The sequence below is a fragment of the Sander vitreus genome, chromosome 23, assembly GCF_031162955.1.
Source record: "Sander vitreus isolate 19-12246 chromosome 23, sanVit1, whole genome shotgun sequence".
In the NCBI taxonomy this organism is placed as follows: Eukaryota; Metazoa; Chordata; class Actinopteri; order Perciformes; family Percidae; genus Sander; species Sander vitreus.
In genome coordinates this window covers 12,081,057-12,101,017 of record NC_135877.1, presented here as the reverse complement: position 1 = coordinate 12,101,017, position 19,961 = coordinate 12,081,057, and the positions used below count along the sequence as shown (strand labels likewise).

The following is a 19,961-nucleotide window of genomic DNA, read 5'->3' as shown; positions in this document are numbered from 1 at the left end:
AAATGTAGTAGAAACGTAAAGCCACCCACTGGTCTAAAACATACAGTACTATTTTAAGGCTAGATAGTTTTTTGAATATTGCATAATGTTTTAATTTCAGTAGAAGGTACCTGTAGTACAGCACCAAGTAGCGTCAGCATGAGAGCACCTGAGATGTGCCTTGCTAAAGGACACTTTGGCAGCTTTTGTTTAGAAATTGTGAGTGTATAACTAATTTCATTGTGTGCTTTGTTTCTGGCATGCGGCTCTGCACTAACCCTCAAGGCAACTTATGCATACTTGCACAATGCATCTGGCAAGCAATGGAGATTGTAACAGTATTACATCATATGGTTTCATGCAGGAGAGTCAATAGCAAATCTCTGGTTTATTAGGTTCACATGTACACTCTAATACAATCCAAAACAACAGCCCTGCAATTTATGCTATCCTTGTAAAGCTTTGAATGTTTTTTTTTGTCACTGTCAGAGGTGTAGATTCAAACACATGGTCATAATAAGAGAGAGACTGTGTGCTGCAGCTGGAAATCTGGTTTTCGCTGACCTCCAGTGGTTTAAATTCTCATCTTGCTGCAGTGTGATGTAGGAACATCCTCCAGGCATTGTCATTACAGTGACATCACTGTTGTGTTTTATTACAAGTCACACATAGCACACTTCTAAATACATCCGAGGTGAGAAGGTAGATAAAATTAAATCAAACATACGACAGTGGAAATGTTTTTAATATTTACGTCTTTAAACTAAGACTTAATACACACAAGCAAAAGCTTTTTTACAAAACAATTTTTATGAGGCGTTAAAACAATAAGACAAGAAAGAAATGCATTTTTAGACATTGCTGGTATATGGTACTGTTTGCATAAATGGTGGTTATAGTCAAGGGTCCAAAATTAACTTTTTCGTCCACCAGCCAAATGGATAGTGAATGTTCAAATTTTACCAGCCATTCAATAGATTACTATTGTTTTTTGGCTGGTGAATGCAGCAAATCTAACAGCCACTTGCATATTTTACCAGCATTTTGCTGGTAGATGGTGCTAATTTTGGACCCTGGTTATAGTACCATTGTTCAAATCACAATGTATTATGATTTCAGCAATGACATAAGAAGATTAAATGACTGTATTTCCTATATCACAGGATATAACTTGCAGTTAAAATGTTGATGATGTGCAGTGCAGTGGTCATAGCCAGGTACAGGCCTGGAACTCTGTAAGTTAAAAGTGCAAAACAGTACAGTAGATGGGTGTACATGAATAGAGAAAGACTCTCTATTCTCTATACTCTCTATGCTCACATCGTCAACTAAACCACTTCACAGGGCTGCAATTGATTGGTTAATTTAATTAAATCTAAAGGCGTAACTGAACTACATTTGGTGTAAGGATGAGAAAGCATTCAGTTTCTTGTGGTCTGTAAACTTGAATACATCAAACCTTTACATGGCATCACTTGTCAAATAAATTCACTTTCTGAATTGTCTGTACTGTAATTGAATCCCATCCAAACAACATAATGACAACCTTTGAAACGTTTAAATGTTTAAAAGGTTTACCGAGGTAAAGGTATTTGAGGCACATTTAGTGAATATACAGTATGTGGCTAAAGTTAGTTTATGTATACTCTAACTCCTGGTATCTCATCACTTGCGTAAGTGTTTTTTTTTTTTTCAACAGATCCCCTCTCGATCAATCATCAACATTGCATTAAAAAGTGTTGCACATTTTGTATGTAATAATACTGATATTTCATGACAGCATTAAACCCAGCAGTGGCACTTGTTGGTTACATGTGTGTGAAAGCTTGGATCCCCCAGCATGAAGCTCAATGGATGGGGTGAACCATCACAGTAATATAGCCAAGGTAAATGTAATGGAGACATAAACCTGGAAGACACTCTGAGTAAAAATATCCATAAAAATGTTTTGACAAGGGCGCCTGGGTAGCTCAGTTGGTAGAGCACGCCTCCATATATACGATGCAGCGGCCGCAGGTTTGACTCCGACCTGCGGCCCTTTGCTGTATGTCATTCCCCCTCTCTCTGTCTTCAGCTGTCCTATAAAAATAAAAGCCTAAAACGGCACCAAAAAATATTTTTTTGACAAAAAATAAATCTCATTTCAACGTCTACACACTAACTTTTTCTGAAGCTTTCAATCATACTGGATCTCACATGTTAGGCCAACACAGATCCACTAGAAGTCCTAGTCTCAGTTTAGTGAAATGCTATCCAAACATCCAAACCAGGTTGTAAAAATCAATGCATAAAACATCCAGCAAGTCATTTAGCTTAATAAGCATCATCCTATCTGAGTTTGTGTGCTTAAATATAAAAAAAGTAAAGTTATTTACTGTATAACCTTTGTTGTTTTAACTGGTTAAAACCTAAATCTAAATAGATTAAAATCCAATACTGGATTCAGATTCAGCATTGAACTCCAACCTAACAGGGACACTTAGTACCAATGAGTTTATAAGGTGGTGCAAAAGTATGCCATGTCACTTGTTTGTCCCACACCTAGTTTGTGCACTTTCAGCTACAAAACATCCTGTCTGTTATATTGGTCAGTCTGAGAAGAAAGTGAAAAAAGATGCTCTTAGAGGTGATAGAGGATGATGCCCTGTTCTTTTTCCTTTCACACGCTTTGTCCTGATGAGAGTATAGAGTGTGAGGACAGTAGACAGGGGTGAAGACTATATAACAGTGGTTTCTCCTTTCTTTGTTCAACAGCCCCTTCAAGAAACTTCAGATGTCTTCTTTTTTTTTTTTACTGATTGCTATACATTTTCCATAATAAAAGTCCATACCTTGTTCCAGGTCTTAATTCTTTCACTGGCTCCCAAAGTCTTGGTCAGTATTTAAATAACGTGGGTAGGTGCTGCAAAAAAACTGGGTAGTCATGTATATACAGTATGGTCTGATCTCTTCTTCCATACATTTTACTATCAGAAATCGAGTTCCATCTCCTCCTGTGTCAAGTTCACCTCCGTGCGCGTGAGTGTCCCGTCGTCGAATGGTTTCAAACTTCTGGTCACCAGCCTGAGGTTGGTCTCGTGGAGGATGACCTGCGTCAAGTATTTCTCTCGTTTGATCTGTTCTTTGACAGCGTATGGGACGTCTGGGATCACGTAGGACAGGATGAATTTCGTAAGGTAAGCAATGTGCTGTGAGGAGAAGAAGACACCTCTATTAATGTTTAAATATTTCATATTTTTTTAGTGTCAGAATGATTTCGTGTTATGGTTATACCCACCTCTACAACAATTATAAAAGCCATTTTGGCAGCGATCACATGCCAGTAGTAGACGTTGTACTGATACTGCCTGGGGTGCCCGGGAGGATTCCGAAAATCTCGATACCTAAAGAAGAAAAGTTCAAACAATAACATGCCTTGCCACACAACTGTTCCTGACACCAGTCTAGGGGTGGGAATCTCTTGGCAGCCTCTCATCGATTCCGATTCAGAGGCTAACGATTCGGTTCTAAACCGATTATCGATGCAACCATTTTTTTATGTACATTTCCATGCGTGATTTTTAAAAATATACATATAAATCTGAGTTTGCAACTCAGAGTTTGCTAATCACTTCCTAGACAAAGCTTAGATTTTGTCACACACAAGTTTTAATGAAATGTTTTGTCTACTGAGGTTTTTGTTTTGTAGTCATTCCGTGCTTAAGCCTTAAACATGCTTGTGAAAGTCACCTTCTCTCTCAGTAATCTTCCATGTCAGAGGCTCAGTCATGTTTAAAGGTGGAGAATGTGCTTCTTAGGACATGAAGGTGTCAGATGTAATGTGATAAAGTAGATGAACAGCCTATATGTGTTTTGCCTAATTATTTTATGTATGTCTTATTAGATCATGTGTATATATACACAACATTTTATTTATTTTCCCTTTTGGCCATTTTTGTGTGTTTTTTTTCTGCACTCTTGCCTAAACTCTAAGTTGTTGTCCATTATCCCATCCTCTTTCAGTCACTCTTTTCTGTCACAGTTTTCTGATTTGTACTTGTCTGGAGACTTTTAAATAAAAATCAACACATTTAAAAAAATATATTATATTATTATTATATTGATTATTATTAACTTAGCTGAATCGAGCATTGAATCGTTCTAGAGAGAATCACGATGCAAGAATCGATTATTTTTCCCACCCCTACACCAGTCATCTATTAAACGTGGCATCTTATTTCATTTCTTTTCAAGGGTCAGTGTATGTGAAGAAGTTGAATTTTGCTCAGAAGTTTTTATCACACCATTATCTCTGGTCATTTTTGCAACTTACATGAATAAAAGAGACCGTGTGAGAGCCGTATATCTGGCTCTGCTCAGATGCAACATATTATTGTGTAATTCAAGAATTTTTCTCTCTTCCAATATGTTAGAAACATATATCTAAGGAATTAATAATCACAGTAACAACATCAATAAAATCTTTAAAATGAAGTGGAATCAGTATGTATAAAATAGTTATTATTTTGTCTAGAAAATACTTTTATAACCAAAATTCAAAGAATTAACATTTTATTTAATTGTGAAAGCAAAAGTTTTGGAAAAAAGAAATCACCTGGATGATAGCTAAAGTGAAAACTTGTGTTCTTTTTACAATCCAACAAGGGGAAACTGAATACTGTACAGCACACACAGATGGGCCAATCTTTGTACCTGCAGGTGGTGATGTTGTAAGGTGTTGACATCGGCTTGCTGTTGTTGGAGAAGTCCTCGATGTTGAATATAGACAGTGAGCTGTTGATGTAGCCCTGCATGGTGTTATTAAAGTGATCTCCATATGGGTACACAGAGAAAGACCAGTAGTAGACCAACCGTGGAATCATGTCGGATGTAAAAGCAATGATCATGGCCTGTTGAGACACCAGGATAGCAAAACATGTAGTGAAAGCATAAAATTGATCATCTATGCAGTTTCCACAATTGTTGCCAGTGTACTTAATCAACTAATAACTCAGTGTTAACAGTATTGTACATTTGTTGCAACAGCCAATATAGCGATGCCTTGAAGAATGGGCTGCCAGGCTCCTATATCCTGGGCCTTCTCTGGCACGATGCGGCGAAACTGAGTGGTGATTTTCCAAGCATCAACCCGAATCTCAAATATGTTGTTGACCAGAGCCAGGACCGGAGCCAAAGGGAAGGAGGCCACAAACAGGGTCACAAAGCCAAACTGGATGACTGCAAGACACAACATACATGTATAAAAAAGACAGGCACTGTAGAGACTACCAAAGTTGCACCAAGTATTTGTATACTGAATACTTATTGTGTGTAAATTCCCTCATAAGTGCTTTGTTACTTACTAACTAGTTTCAAACCAGTTTACTGAATCAGATTGCATCATTAGGTAGGCAATTTATTTTTGTGTTGTTGGCCAAAAAAACGGCAGCATATTGTAACTCAAGTGGAGAGAAAACTAGACTTCTGCATCTCCTCTTGGCTCTGTTTTCAGGCTGTAGATAATCCAGCTGTGACGGGAGACTTTGGTCAATTACAGATAAGATAGAGAGCGTTCCTATTGGCTGTTCTGTTCATGCATTGCTCATGCGACAGAGAGGGGAGAGCTGCAGGAAGAGGTCTCATTCTACTTTAAAATCTGGCTTTTTTTTTTTTGCATTCTACCCACTGCAACTGTGAAACTTCACAGAGGATAAACTTCACAGAGGATAAAACCCAAAAACCAATAAAGCCCAACGGCTTATTTCCATTGTGGTCCTCTAGTAAAACACCATATCACTCCACAAGATGAAACAGCACAACGATCAAGTCGAAAAGTGCAGACAATACATCAAAATCAGTCAACGATGTCAAAAGGAAGTCATTGTAGCATCAAAAGTTGTAACATCTGAAATTAATAGTTTTAGAGGGACAGCATTTGAACATTTCAACCAAATGTCAGGTCAAATATTTGAACCATTATCCGTATTACCACTTATAAACATCAGTCAACATAAAAGCAAACTAGTTCTGTCAGCTAGCTCAGTCAGCTAGTTACCCTGGCAGTTTGGTTTAAACATTTAGCAACAACTAGCCACTGCTGTATGTAAGAACTAGTTTGTGTGGTGCAACCTGTTTAGTAATGTAAAGATACAAAATTCTCCACATAGTAAACTCTTGCATGATAATTACACTAAGTTTGAACTCCAGGTATGCAGCCTTAAATGTGACAGACGAAGACTCCTCTTACCCATCTCCAGATATTCATAGAACAGTCCTAGTTTTGTAAGGGCCTGGAGCTGGTAGTCCTGCTCCCAGCGAGGAATCAATTTCTCTGTGGCCGCACTGGTGCAGTAGCGGAAAATCAAATTCTTCACCCACCTGTAGAGGGGTTGAAGAGATCATATACAGTAAGAGTGACTCAATATGAAAATGGAGAGTTGGTGTAGGCTTAGATATTAGCACAGTGGCCTTAACACATGCATCTGCATATATAAGCTGCCATTATATATATATATATATATATATATATATATATATATATATATATATATATATATATATATATATATATATATATATATATATACACACACACACACACACACACACACACACACACACACACACACACACACACACACACACACATACACTGTATATATTTGACATACATTAAAATTGGTCTTAGATTCTGACTTCTTACGGTAGCAAGACCTCTTGGATGTTGTTCAAGATGGCTTTTCCACCCATGATGATAGAGAGCTGAGTCGTCAACTCAATCAGACAACCACCAGGATCACACTGGACACAGGACAACAAGACACACAGTAAGAGTCAAGAATGACCAGTGAGTGAGTTAGACATGTACAGTAAGAGCTAGATGGATCAAACTGTACCTCCTCGTTGCGGTATTTTCCCAAGAGATAAGCAGGATCTCCAGGATAGCCAACCGCTTTCCCTTTGACGAAGGCGATGTAGAAACAGGAAGAGTAATAGTTGACGAACTGAAAGAGGAACATCTTCATGGTCAGGCTGTTCTCGTAGTCTGTCTTGGTCCGCGGAAGCTCTGTTGTTGTGTCAGATAAGAGAGGATTCAGGATTAACACATGCAAGTCAATGCAAGCCAATACTGGGCAGAAGTACAATTCAAATTTACCAAAGTCGGTGATCCAGATGGCGACGCGCTCATAGAGAATGTTAAGGATCATAATTATAACAAAGCTAATGAGGGAGGCTGTGACAGAAGTGGCCATCTGAGGCGTCACATAGTCCTTTAAGGTTTGCAGCTCCTTCAGGTCCTGAGATCGGAGTTTAGTTGAGAAGGCAAAAAATGCAGCCAGGCGGTAGACGATGATGGCCACAATGGACGCAATGATCAACAGAATCTGAGGGACAAAGTACAACGATAGATTCATGTTGTATATTCAGTTTTGAAAAAAATAGGTAACATTTTAATTTATCAGTCTGTAATTAAGAGAGAGATTATGTTCAATTACTATACTAATTAATAAATTAAACAATTACAATAACTTAAGAGTCATTTATTCAGTGCATACCATGTCAGCTACAGAAACAATTCTATATGTATGGAGAGTTCAGTTTTCAATAATAAATAAGTAATGAATAAATATTTACATTGGTTTAAATCGACCTTTTCTGTCAAATAAATTAGAATTTATCCCTTAATATACACACACACATATTTTATTCACAGGAAATTCTTAGGAACTTGTTAGTGAATTACAAACAACAGGTAAAATACAATTTTAGCAAAAAAAAAAAAAAAACTATTTGAAATAAAAATGACATTTAGGTACATTACCCAGAATAAGACTGTCCCAATTCCTATCGACACCCGAACACATCGTCCACAGGCTGTATAGGGCACCTTTTCTTTTACCTAAATCACACACAAACACTGTGAAATAGTGGACTTTAACAACAACATGGCATGACTTAAAAAATCATTTATGTCAACATAGTATCCCCAAATAGTTTATACTTTTTTGAACAAAACTGAGTGAACCAGTTTTAATCCCTATTTTAAACCCATCTTCGTTTTTTTTTCTTGGCTGGTTTAATTCGACTTTATTAGCTTCAAAAAGAGTAAAATAATAGAATAGAGAAATAGGCTGTGTGTGTGATTTACCCCTGTGACAGGGTTTTTCCTCTCATAGATACACTTGGCCTCATATTCCGGACGAGGCAACTCTTCCTGCTCCAGAAACTCAACAGTGTCCCACGTGTACTCCAGCTCTGCCTGGTAGCGCTTCCAAAACTCCAGGAACAAAGTTACTAAAGAAAGAAAACAGACAGGGCAATAATGAGAAAGAAGGAAACATCTGAATATACACAGTATTCTCTGCGTCTTCCTGTTACTGTTTTGCCTTTAATAGTGCCAAAGATGAGACCAAAATAAACATTTCACATAGTCACTTCTAAATTAGTCTCGCCTTCCTCCACAGCGCTGCGGAGGAGGGTCTGGCTAGTCCACACAGCATTCCGGGATGGGAGAAAAATGTACTCTGGTTTATTGGCATTTCTTTAAACCAATCACAGTTGTCTTGGGCGGTGCTAAGCACCGAGCGGAGCTGCGGTGCCGCTGAAAAATAGCCTCGGGAAGGAACTTGTTTTGGTGGAACGTGTGTACGTTGAAAAGTTGTTTTAGTAGTGTAACAGAAAACTCAGATTGGACAGATAGTCTAGCTAGCTGTCTGGATTTACCCTGCAGAGCTCTGAGGAGCAGTTAACCATAGTCCTCATAAATCCACCGGAGTTTAAAATTCCAACAGAAAGCAGAAGGTAACGGACATCCGGCCGAAAAAGACATACGTCAAATTTTGAAATTTAAATTCCCCGTGGCAACGGAGCAATCCCGGAAGTGGAAGGTCGTGTATATAGACTACTTCTAAATAAAACTTCTCTCAAAGTTAGTGATATTAGCATGGCTGCAACTTGAAAGAAGCCACCACCTGGCATCTTTTTGACATTGTATACAACTTACCCCAGACTGACATGAAAACTGCAAACACCAAGGTTCCAAAGTTATCAAATATGCAAAGTTTCTAAAAGAAAATAGAAAAAAGAGATATGGCCGTCAACCTTATCACAGTTCTATCCTGCTTCCATGCAAATCAGTTCCAAACAAAACCGTTGCTGTGTCACTGTGAATAATAGCAGCCACACATGTATCACGCACTGTGCAGTAAGAACTGCCTTTAACACAACAATTCTTAATTTTGTCCATTGCATATTGAGGGGCATTAGTGGGAGTAGAAAAGTGAAAAACTTTCTCGAAATTCCAATTTACTGTTGAAGAAAATAAAACTTACTTTCGAAGCTTCACACGTGCTGTCCAACGTCCAGTATTTGCATTCTCTGTCACACTGTGGACACATCACAATCTTTCCTCCAATTTCAGGGTCGCACACCTCTTTGCTGCAGTCATCCAAACACAAAACAGAGATTCTTAGACAGGGAAATCTCCAAAATCTGACACATCATTTAATTACAAGTTCAACATTTGAAATCTACGAGGAAATGTACCTCCAGGTGCTGGTTTCTTGAGTTGTGTATCCATAAATGAAACAACATAGTCCAACTACGGCAGCCAGAGCGAGCATTCTCGTGTAGAAACCCAACCAGGCAAAGTAAATGCCAACCTTCTCCCCATAATACTTCCTGTGGAAAATAAAAACAAAGAAGTTTGATCTACTTTGGCTCTACTATTCACTTTGTCACAAAAATGATTTAGTTTGTTCCTGCTTGAACACACAGGGAACATATTTCATTGACAAGACACGGGGCTGAAGGCTTTTCAGTGAAACACTGCCATGAAAGAGTCATTCTCCTACTTTAAGTTCATTCTTGTTACGAGAACACAAAAGACTGTGTTCACCTAATGAGGTTTAGTGGTTGCATCTTGTAGAAGCTTTTGGGATGAGCCCACTCTTCGTAGAGCAGGTATCGCTCATTGGGGCAGCCCTCCTCTTTGGACTTGACATTGAACCTGCACTGAAATAGCCAACAGGGAAATATCCAGTAGGAATTTTCAATAAATGATTAGTTCACTAATAGCATAACACCATGCTAAATATGATTGTTACAAACCAAAAAAAAAGGCATAAGCCATACCTAATATGACTGTAAGATGCAACTTACGTCATGGAGGGGATAGGCAGCTTTGTACACTCCAGCATCCAGCAGTTTGGTGACGCCAAACTTCTTTATGCTCCCCCGTATTTCATAGGGGGCACGACTCAGGATGTAATACGCCTGGAAAAAGATGAGGTTTTTATTTTTATGCTAATTATCTGTTCATACAATATTATCTAATAGTATAATACAGTTTGGAAAACGTGATTCTTAAGCTGCTCTTATGATTTATGAGTTTTAAAGTGCTCATATTATGTTCATTTTCAGGTTCATAATTGTATTTAGAGGTTGTACCAGAATAGGTTTGCATGGTTTAATAAAAAAAAGAAGAAAGAAAAACAACACCATATTTTTGTTGTACTGCACATTGCTGCAGCTCCTCTTTTCACCCTGTGTGTTGAGCTCTCTGTTCTAGCCATCTTTGTTGGGAGTCACACATGCGCAGTAGCTAGGTAAGGACTACTAGCCAGTCAGAAGCAGAGTATGAGGGCGTGCCATGCTAGCAGCTAGGCGAGCATTATAACGTGTGTTACAAAGTGATGCACGTTCGTCACGGAAGTAAAGGCTGGACTACAATAGAGCTGTTTGGAGCAGTTTGGAGCAGTGTTTTCTGTTGGAGATGGTAAGTCCCTTTGGGGTGGACTTTGGGCTTTTTCACTTTGTAAACCTATAACATGCACAAATCGATATATAACACAATAAAGGAAAGGGAAAAAGCCAAAAAGCATAATATGAGCACTTTAACATCAAATCGATTCATCTCTTGGGCACAGGATGTTTGCAACCATATAACTACATCCTTCAAAATAAAACTGAAGTATGAAAAGAAGTGGCAGGCAGCCTGAACTGACTGCAACAACATGTGACAACTTGCCATCCTGCTCCTCATGGCCGCAGTGAAGAAGACATCTTTGTCCCTCACATGGAAGTACTCCAGACGTTTTTTCTCAAAGGGAGCGGTGAAAAACTCGGCCTCCTTTGTGATCAGTTCTTCGTTGGGGTAGAAGTGCTTGGTAATGCAGGAGAAAAAGCGCCACGGGGAGGGGCGGGACGACAGGTCATTGGGCTGGATGGGAAGCTTGATGTGCAGGACCTCGGCGTATGTGCACAGCGTGTCCCATGGCATGTGGACTTTCAAAAACATCAGTTTCTCATCTGTCACCTGCAGAACACAAAGAAGAAGTGCTTTAAGTATGCAATATGGTAAGAAAACTACTAACCTAGCTCTGGGGAGTTTACTCCCCCGAGTCCTTATGTTTTTTTTCTTTCGCCCAGCATATTTCCTTGGATTAGGATGGCACCAAGATCTTGGTTGCAGCTGTCGCCGTGGTCCTGCTGCACTCCCTGCTACACCCTGCTACGCTCTGCGGTGCCCTGCAGTATCCTGCTATGACATGAACTACTACGACTACCATTTGTAGTCACTGTTCCATTATCTTTGTGACTATTATTGCCACTGTTCATCACATCCCCATCAGGCACCGTCAGACACCGCCTACCAAGAGCCTGGGGCTGCCAAGGTTTCTTCCTAAAAGGGAGTTTTTCCTCGCCACTGTCGCACTAAATGCTTGCTCTTGGGGGAATTACTAGAATTGTTGGGGCTTTGTAAATTATAGAGTGTGGTCTAGACCTACTCTATCTGTAAAGTGTCTCGAGATAACTCTTGTCATGATTTGATACTATAAATAAAATTGAATTGAAAAATTGAATTGAATAGAACCTGCCACAAAGTGTAATCTACTTACAGATTGTGTCGCCTCCAGCTCCATTCCCATCTTCATCAAGCTGGCCTCAAAGGTTTCTCGCCGCCTCTACAAGAAGAACACAAAAAAAGGTTTCAAAGAGCTTTCTGATTTAATGCTCTCTGGTCAATATGATTTGATTTCGGATATACCGGATTGATACCGGATGTCCTGAAGTTATGACTTATGTGCCAAGCCTGCAGTGTAAATACTGTGAGCATTTATCAAAGCACTGCCAAGGGTGATCACCTGTATCTACACGGAAGGCCATTACTTATTTATATTGTAGAATGGCATGTAAAGAATGTGCCAACACATAATCACCTTCATAACCTTTATAAGATCCAATATGACAATATTGTTGCTTTAAAATGACATTTAATTATGTTTATGTAAAGCAAATGGCAGAGTTCCCAGCTCATTTAGTTGGACATTTTTTCCATAACCAAGGCATAATTTACACTGCATGGTGGTGATAATACACACAAGTCAGAGCAGGTTCTTGTCCTGGATACACTCTTTGAACTGAGCGCAGCTTTCCCAAAACAAAAAACATATTTAAATAATATAGAATGGAGCTAATCAAAATGCTTTTAAACTTTTGGAGGAGTTATTTGATTAGTTGGTGTCATCATCATCCGAGGCAATTCAGTCTTTCCGAATGAATACAAACTTTAATGTGACACCTTTATACATTTTTAACCCTATGATGTCAGCCCCATTCTAAGAAATACCGTAGAGAGACTGCTGACAAAGTAAAAGTCAAATACCGTCACTGTTTGTTTAGCCAACACTGCTTTCAGGTAGATTTTTCCCAACAAACAGGAAATACAAGTGCACGGAAAAATGACATAACCTTTTAAAAATAACAATTTAGCCTAGCACTATCTGAACTGAACCACGCCCCTCCAGCTGTCAAGCTCAAAAAAAAGGGTTTTGCAACTTATGTTTAACCAGATTAGCTTCTGGAAAAACAAAGTAAAAGGGGTTGCCTGCTAGAGACGGTTGCACTCCTCATCCCCTGTTGGATTTAGTTTGCTTTGGGATGATTATGAATGTGGAGTTGCCTCAGTCCCAGTGGATCTGTGGTGAGGAAGCTCATTAGCTCGGACTTGCAACGGCTCTAATAGTCGGCCTTTTTCAGAAGAACTGGCTGAAACTGGCTGATCAGCTTCTATAGAGGTGCATCTGTGAGCTGCAAGGCATGCCTACACCCATAACATCCATTCAGTGCTGCAGGAAAACATTTTTTCACCCATTAAACCCCTAAGCTTTTGTCAACTGTTACCAACTATAATTTCAAGCCTCCACAGGGCACAGTCTCCATTTCAAAAACACTTGCAGGGTTACGGTTGCAACACTGCAGGTAACAGTTTTTAAAGTCTGTGGATCTAAGCATTATATTACACATCCCTCACTCAAAACCTATTGTGAAAGACACTGGTACATGTAGCAACAAACAATACATCTGGGTATGTCATTATGTCTCAGTCTCAGTGTCCTTAATTTGTGCACATATCCCTGAAATCTAGACATGTGATGTGTAAAAAAGTAGGTGACATATTGAATATTTATGATAGTAATGCACTAAACTAACACGTAGTTAGACCACTTTACTCGGTTCAATCATGCACCAACTGAATTTACTCATTTGTTTTGTAAATAAAAGTGGTCTGGGATTGTCTCCACAGACCGTTTCCCAACTCGTCAAATATCAATGTTTCATGTGAAGCGTGACTTCATTCACTGCTCAGGATGCCAAACATTACTTTAGTGCTAACTTATGTTCTGAATGTCAAGTGCAGTCTCTTTAAAGTCATAGACATCCTGCTGCAAATAAAAACTCCCTTTACAAATAGACAGAAACAATAGAGTGTGTATGTCTATTAAAACACACAAGGCAGTTTGTGATAAAACTACCACTTCCATTGAGAGAAATATGTTATTCATTAAGACAAATGATTTGCTTCCAAAACTCTATTTAAAAACTCTACGCCTCAGGATTTGGAAGGCTGACAGGTTCGAGCCATGTCACCCCCTTCCTCTCTCTCCCCACACTTCCCGTCATCTCTCTACTGTCTGCTAGCTAATAAAGGCAAAAAATAACCTCACAAATACTATTTAAAAAGCATATCACCATTTACAGATTTTTTTTTTTGTGAGTAGAATACTTTGTACTAAGTTGTATGTGAGCATAATTTGCAATACTTAATATACAAATCTGATGTAGTGTACTGAACCACCCAACTGAAAAAGATTTCAAAAATGAGAGACCTACCTTGTGCCGCTGGAATGCGTGCCTCTTCTCAAAATCCTTCTTATCCTCATCTTCATAGACCAGGATGAAGTCAATCCTCCTCACACCGTCATTGAAGAATAAGGAGTCTGGTTTGTTATTAAACTCTACCTGAGGGCAAAAATAAGGCTCATCAGGTAAGTCTACAGCGTGAAACTCGTACTCCTCTTCCTCCATAGTAACGTACATGCTGCACAGAGAAAAGAGAGGAAGGTCTGTGTGTGGAGAGTTTGGGAAGAGATATGCGATGTGGGCCATGCATGAAAAGTAGGAAGTGTCAACAAACATTATGATACCCGCCCTTTCTCTCTCTCTTCCTCTCCACACGATCAGAGTAAATAAAGATCTTGCAAGCGTATGTAACTACATGCATAGTTTCATAATGCATTTTAAATCTGGTGTTTTGTGTGGGGAGTTGGTGTCTCATCGTCCAGTGACTTCAATATCCGCCATCTTTTAGCGAGATAACTGTGCCTTGAGAAAAGTTTAGAAGATAATATTCATAATAATCGTTACAAATTCAGGTATATATGCAAATTATATTTGAGAACATACAAGTGATATGTCTTCCTGCATGTAGGCTAGGCAACTGGACAGTATGACAACTTAATTAAAGGATCAGTCAGTCAATCTACACCCCATATACACAGGGTACATTTCATTGATCTGCTGCTACTGTAGCTGACACCAACATTATTGTGCTGACTCACCAGATGTGCTTTGGCGACTGTAGTTCCGTCTTCAAAACTGTGATAAATTGGTAAAAACTCCTCAGGATAAACTGTGAAAATAAGAACAAACACATAAATAGGAATACAGGCATAATAATAAACAAAGAAACCCAAAACTAGATAGATATTTACTTGAGCTCGACGGTGGATAATGCTGTTATCACAGATGTATCATCATCTGCATGTATTTAGGAGTGAAGAAACTACAAAATATTCACATTTAAAAAGCTGGCATCAGAGATTTGTAACCTTTTTTTCATAAAAAAATGACTCAAACTGATTAATAGATTATCAAAATAGTTTATATAATTATTTAATAGTTGAATGTAATGTAATAAATGTAATGTTCTCCTCCGCCATCTGCTGGGGCAGCAGCATCGGAGCCAGCGACACAAACAGACTGAACAAACTGATCAGGAAGGCTGGCTCCGTTATTGGCTGCCAACAGGACACTTTTGAAGCTGTGGTGGAGAGGTCACTGAACAAACTGTTATCTATCATATCACTGGTCCAACAGAGGAGCACCTTCTCTAAGAGGCTCCGACAGCTTCGATGTCGCACGGACCGTTACAAGAAATCATTCCTACCACAGGCAATACAACTTTTTAAAACCTCATCACTGGGTGCTAGATAAGACTCTTAGACATCACATCTGCACTAAGTGCAACTTGCACAATAGGTTTATCTACATCTTTATCATTACTAGTTAAGCAGTTGTACATTTTGTATTCCCAACTTGTATATATTTTAAATATTTAAATATTTGTTCTTGTATTCTATCCTATTATTATTTCATGTATATTCTGTGTTGTGTGACTGATATTTTGCTGCTGTAACACTGTAATTTCCCATTTTTGGGATCAATATCTATCTATCTATCTATCTGTCTGTCTATCTATCTATCTATATTATTATGTGACCCTCCTCTGAGTCACCTGGGGGGCACACGGGCCTTACATCATCATTCATCCGTTTTAGATTGCATTTACCTGCAGTTCAGCGGAAGTTCTGCTTGTTACAACAGAGCAACCAGGTCTAGGGCTGCACGATATGAAGAAAATATCTAAATGCGATTATTTTGACTGATATTGCGATATAATTCACGATATTGGAGGGAATGATCATTTTTGTATCATTATTCTCATTTTCATTGAAAAAAAAAAAAGAAAAAAAGATTGAAGTGTGATTTTTTTTGCGAGGATCTGTACCAAACAAAGATTCTTTTCTTTAGTCTGTAGGATTAAAGAAAGGCCGGGACGTCTCTGCAGCACCACAATACTTTATTTTAGAATGGTTTGACACATATTTAGCCTTTTAACAAATATTGTGATTTGGATATTGCACTAGTTCATATTGCGATTGTGATGAAATTGTGATTAACTGTGTAGCCCTAACCAGGTCCAACTTAGCACCCAGCTATGGTTTAAAACCTTTTACAGGTTCTGATTTAACAGAACCAGTTCTAAACAACAGCTAAGCTAATGATATACTGTTGCCTATGCTGCCTCACAGAGCTTTGAGCATGGCTGTCTTGTTTTATCTTTACGTGCCAGTGAAGGTGCTGCTGATATTACAAGTCCTTCACATCCCTGCTCATTCTAACATTCCTATAGTCAAACGCTGACCAGGAAAATATTCATGTATTGCCTCAGAGGTGCCCACTGAAGCAGCACAAAGCGTTACTGTTACTCATTTCCAAAACAGTCTGAGGGTTGGAACCAGTGACCCTCCTTTCACGAGCCTTACCAAACCTCATGCTGTTGTTACGGCTTTTTTTTGTACTGCCTTTCACATAACTGCACACTCAATACAATGTTATATTACTCCCTGTTAAGAAAAAGAAGAAATAGGTCACCACCACTAATGCAGTGTGGTCAACAAGGCCCATTAACAGCATGTACTGCAGCAAATATTCATTACGAAATCTGGACTCAGTATTCACAACACTTACCACAAACAAAAACAATATAATCAGCTACTTTATGCATTGTTTTATGCCTCATTATATTATGAAGCCCTTATTTTTTTTACCAAACAGATGACATTACATCCAATATGGAAAGTCCTGTAATCTTTCCAAATAAAGCGAAGAGCTATGACAAACCTAACTGAAGACAGATGTTGTTTTCAAAACACTGGCCTTAGTAACACACTGGGAAACTTTCACTGTGGAATCACTGTTCAAATAATCAAATGAGAAATTTTCCTTCAGAAGAGTCCTCTACCAGGCTAACAGTCAAAGCTTGATATTCTACATAAGTCCAGCTGTATTTTGACATAAGACATGAACCAGATAAATACATTTATTAACAGCTGATTACTATTTATCTGCCTGTTTACACTGACCTCAATCCTCACAGTAAGCTGTATCATGTGTCTGTATGATGGGTCTCATCATCAATGTGTTTTAGTTGGTTGCTGTTGACTGGAGGTCACAACCATACCCAGATCTTTTTTTTTTCTACTGTCACTACTTTAGTGTGTAGAATAAATCAAATATGCACCGGCTACTGAGTCATTACACCAATAGAAACCCTGTCAGGAAGCCTCTGTAACCTACAGTGAGTCAGTACGTATGACTCTTTTGATAAGCATTGAATGGCCACAGGCTGCCCGCAACAAACATCTCACTTCCTCTCCAGAGAACATCTTCCGTGACAACACACAAAATAATAAAAGCAGAACAAACCAAGATAATTCTTTAACAGAAACAGCTGTGCCAAACTGGATTTTATTTTTTAATTTTGTGCAGCATGGTGCATGATACACATTTTATTTGATCTAAAAGGAAAACACTTAACTCTTCAAGTCTAATGCAAGCCACAGCCAAGTGTCCTTCTTATCCTCTGACAGGAAATGCTTTCTGCATCAAACACTGGGGCATTTTATGACATTTGGTAGAAGTAGAGTGAAATGTCTTTTACAGGAACAGAATCAGCCTTAATATCTTGGCTAAGTATTAACAGTTAGTGCCTATAATTGTCTGTTTTGCACGTGAAATAAGATAACTGATAATACGTTTTATTTGAAACATGCTTCCAGCAGTGGAGACCTAGCTCTCTCAAAATATGCAATGACCTACAGTAACCCTGGCAGACCTACGTGATTTACTGCAGCAATGTGTTGGGTATATGTTCTGATCTGAGCCAGTGATTTTTTTTTTACTGCTATCATAGCATCAAAGGCTGCAACAAAGTGTGAACATTAATAATTCATAACAAGTGAAAAGGCTCAATTAAATAAAGTGCACTTTGGCATGCCCTTTGTGATCCAGAGTGAAAAGCATTGGTCATTTCCATATGGTCAACGACCTTCTACATATTTCTCACGACTGTTAAAGTTACCCAAAGGACCATTTGTCTCTCACTGAGCTGTGAGTAAAAAAATTCATGCATTACTAGACAGTATGTGATTATTGACAAGACAAGACAAGTCAAGACTCAAAGGAGCTTATTGTTTTGAGAAATCTTTCCCATAAAGGACAAGTGTAGGGGCTGACAGCTGTACAGACACTGCAACATACTGTATTGCAGGTGTAGGTTTCTAACACTATGGTTACTCTATTCCAAAGTTAAGCTGCTGTTTCAGATTTTAGTGTCAGGAATGTAAGAAATGTAAGTAACAAAACAGTGTGGAGAGATGCCATCAGTTCTAGCCTTTAATGACCCAAATCAGACATTTATGAAATAATCAGAAGGGCTCTGTTTTCGGCGGTTCCTTTCAAACGGATGATTGCCCAACATCTGTTATCTATATTTAAAATATTGCAGACATGGTGGTGTAAGCCTGGGTCCTCTCGAAAATGTGTACACCACACCTTCACAGTTTGCTACACATGCAGCGGGGATGATCGGATTGTTGAACAGACTCCTCATTGCTTTTGATCATTTTACTTCTATTACCATCTGGGCTTTAAACATGACAGGGAAATCATGAACCATGCATTTCGTTAAAAAAAAGCACAAAAGTAAAAGCCCCTTATAAGGCAGTGTAATGGTGAGTGTCAGTGTCATTTTCTATTGGCTGAAGCTAATTTAGGCTACTTTAAACACAGATGAGTAGTAAATAAAACTGCAAATTGACCATATGTTTTGTATATAAAATCAATGTATGACAGTAACCTAATTTGAAATAGATGTAGTGGAGTGAAAAGTAGAGTATTTTCATCTGAAATGTATAGTGAAAAAAGTTGGGAGAAAATAAAAATACTCAAGAAAAGAAAAGAAAAGAAGGGGGGGGGGTTACACCCATTAAGGAATCTCTATTGAGTAGGCCCAGTGATGAATGAGTAGATGGGTGGACCGCTACTGTAACTGTCCCAGAGGTGAGAATAGCACATTGTAGCCTATATGGTATGGCATAATAATGGATGTAACGTTACAGAACCCCAGATAGCTGTGATCAAATTCACAGAGCGCCCATAAATCCACACAACATGCACACCAAGACAACAAATCTCAAAACTGTTCTTTTACCAACTCCCTCGTCTATTATGCCGACGTCAGTTTCACCCTCCAACTCATCCGTCTCACACACGGAGTCCATCTCGAAGATGTCGTTATCGCTCATAGTCCTTGTCGGGGGGGGGTTCCAGTCACATTACCGAAAACAACTAAACTTTACTTTACCGACAGCGTGCTGTAGCCTATTACTATGGCTTTAAAGCACAGCCTCGTCCTTCGGGCATTCTTGCTTTATTTCTCAACATAGCCTACTCGGCCACAAAGTTTTGCTCAAGTTGAGACTTGAGAGAATAGAAAATCCTACGGGTGGGGTCGCAGGAGGCGGAGAAGAATACATGAGAAGAAGAAGAAGGAGGAGGAGGGTGTTAATGTAGTTTAGCCACATTTGACAGATCAAGGTACGCCCACTTCTTTCCTCTGAAGAAATAGTTTAGCATGCTAACTGACGCATGAACACGTGTGGCATCGAAGTGTATGTGGGGGTGGAAAAATGTAGGCCTATATTACTTTTAGATTATTTTGTGTACGTAACATTCTCCTAAACAGATAACTAAGATAATAGTGCGAGATGTTTGGCAAGATCAGCACCATCACTGACCTGTTGTTTCCTTCTTTA

The 19,961-nt window shown here is 38.8% G+C and overlaps 1 protein-coding gene across 1 annotated transcript; it reads right to left on the bottom strand.

Annotated features, from left to right (window-relative positions):
- Positions 1 to 706: 706 nt before the first annotated feature.
- On the bottom strand, positions 707 to 19,667 carry ano6 (anoctamin 6). Its single transcript, XM_078281442.1, has 20 exons — positions 19,358 to 19,667; positions 14,862 to 14,932; positions 14,134 to 14,262; positions 11,859 to 11,924; positions 10,988 to 11,275; positions 10,120 to 10,233; positions 9,857 to 9,972; positions 9,505 to 9,639; positions 9,291 to 9,396; positions 8,963 to 9,023; positions 8,108 to 8,253; positions 7,781 to 7,858; positions 7,115 to 7,343; positions 6,855 to 7,024; positions 6,662 to 6,759; positions 6,206 to 6,336; positions 4,991 to 5,196; positions 4,672 to 4,868; positions 3,257 to 3,362; positions 707 to 3,167 (listed from the first exon to the last, which is right to left on the bottom strand). The coding sequence occupies exons 1-20, from the start codon at positions 19,449 to 19,451 to the stop codon at positions 2,949 to 2,951; spliced, it is 2,760 nt and encodes a 919-aa protein (XP_078137568.1). The 5' UTR covers positions 19,452 to 19,667; the 3' UTR covers positions 707 to 2,948.
- Positions 19,668 to 19,961: the final 294 nt, after the last annotated feature.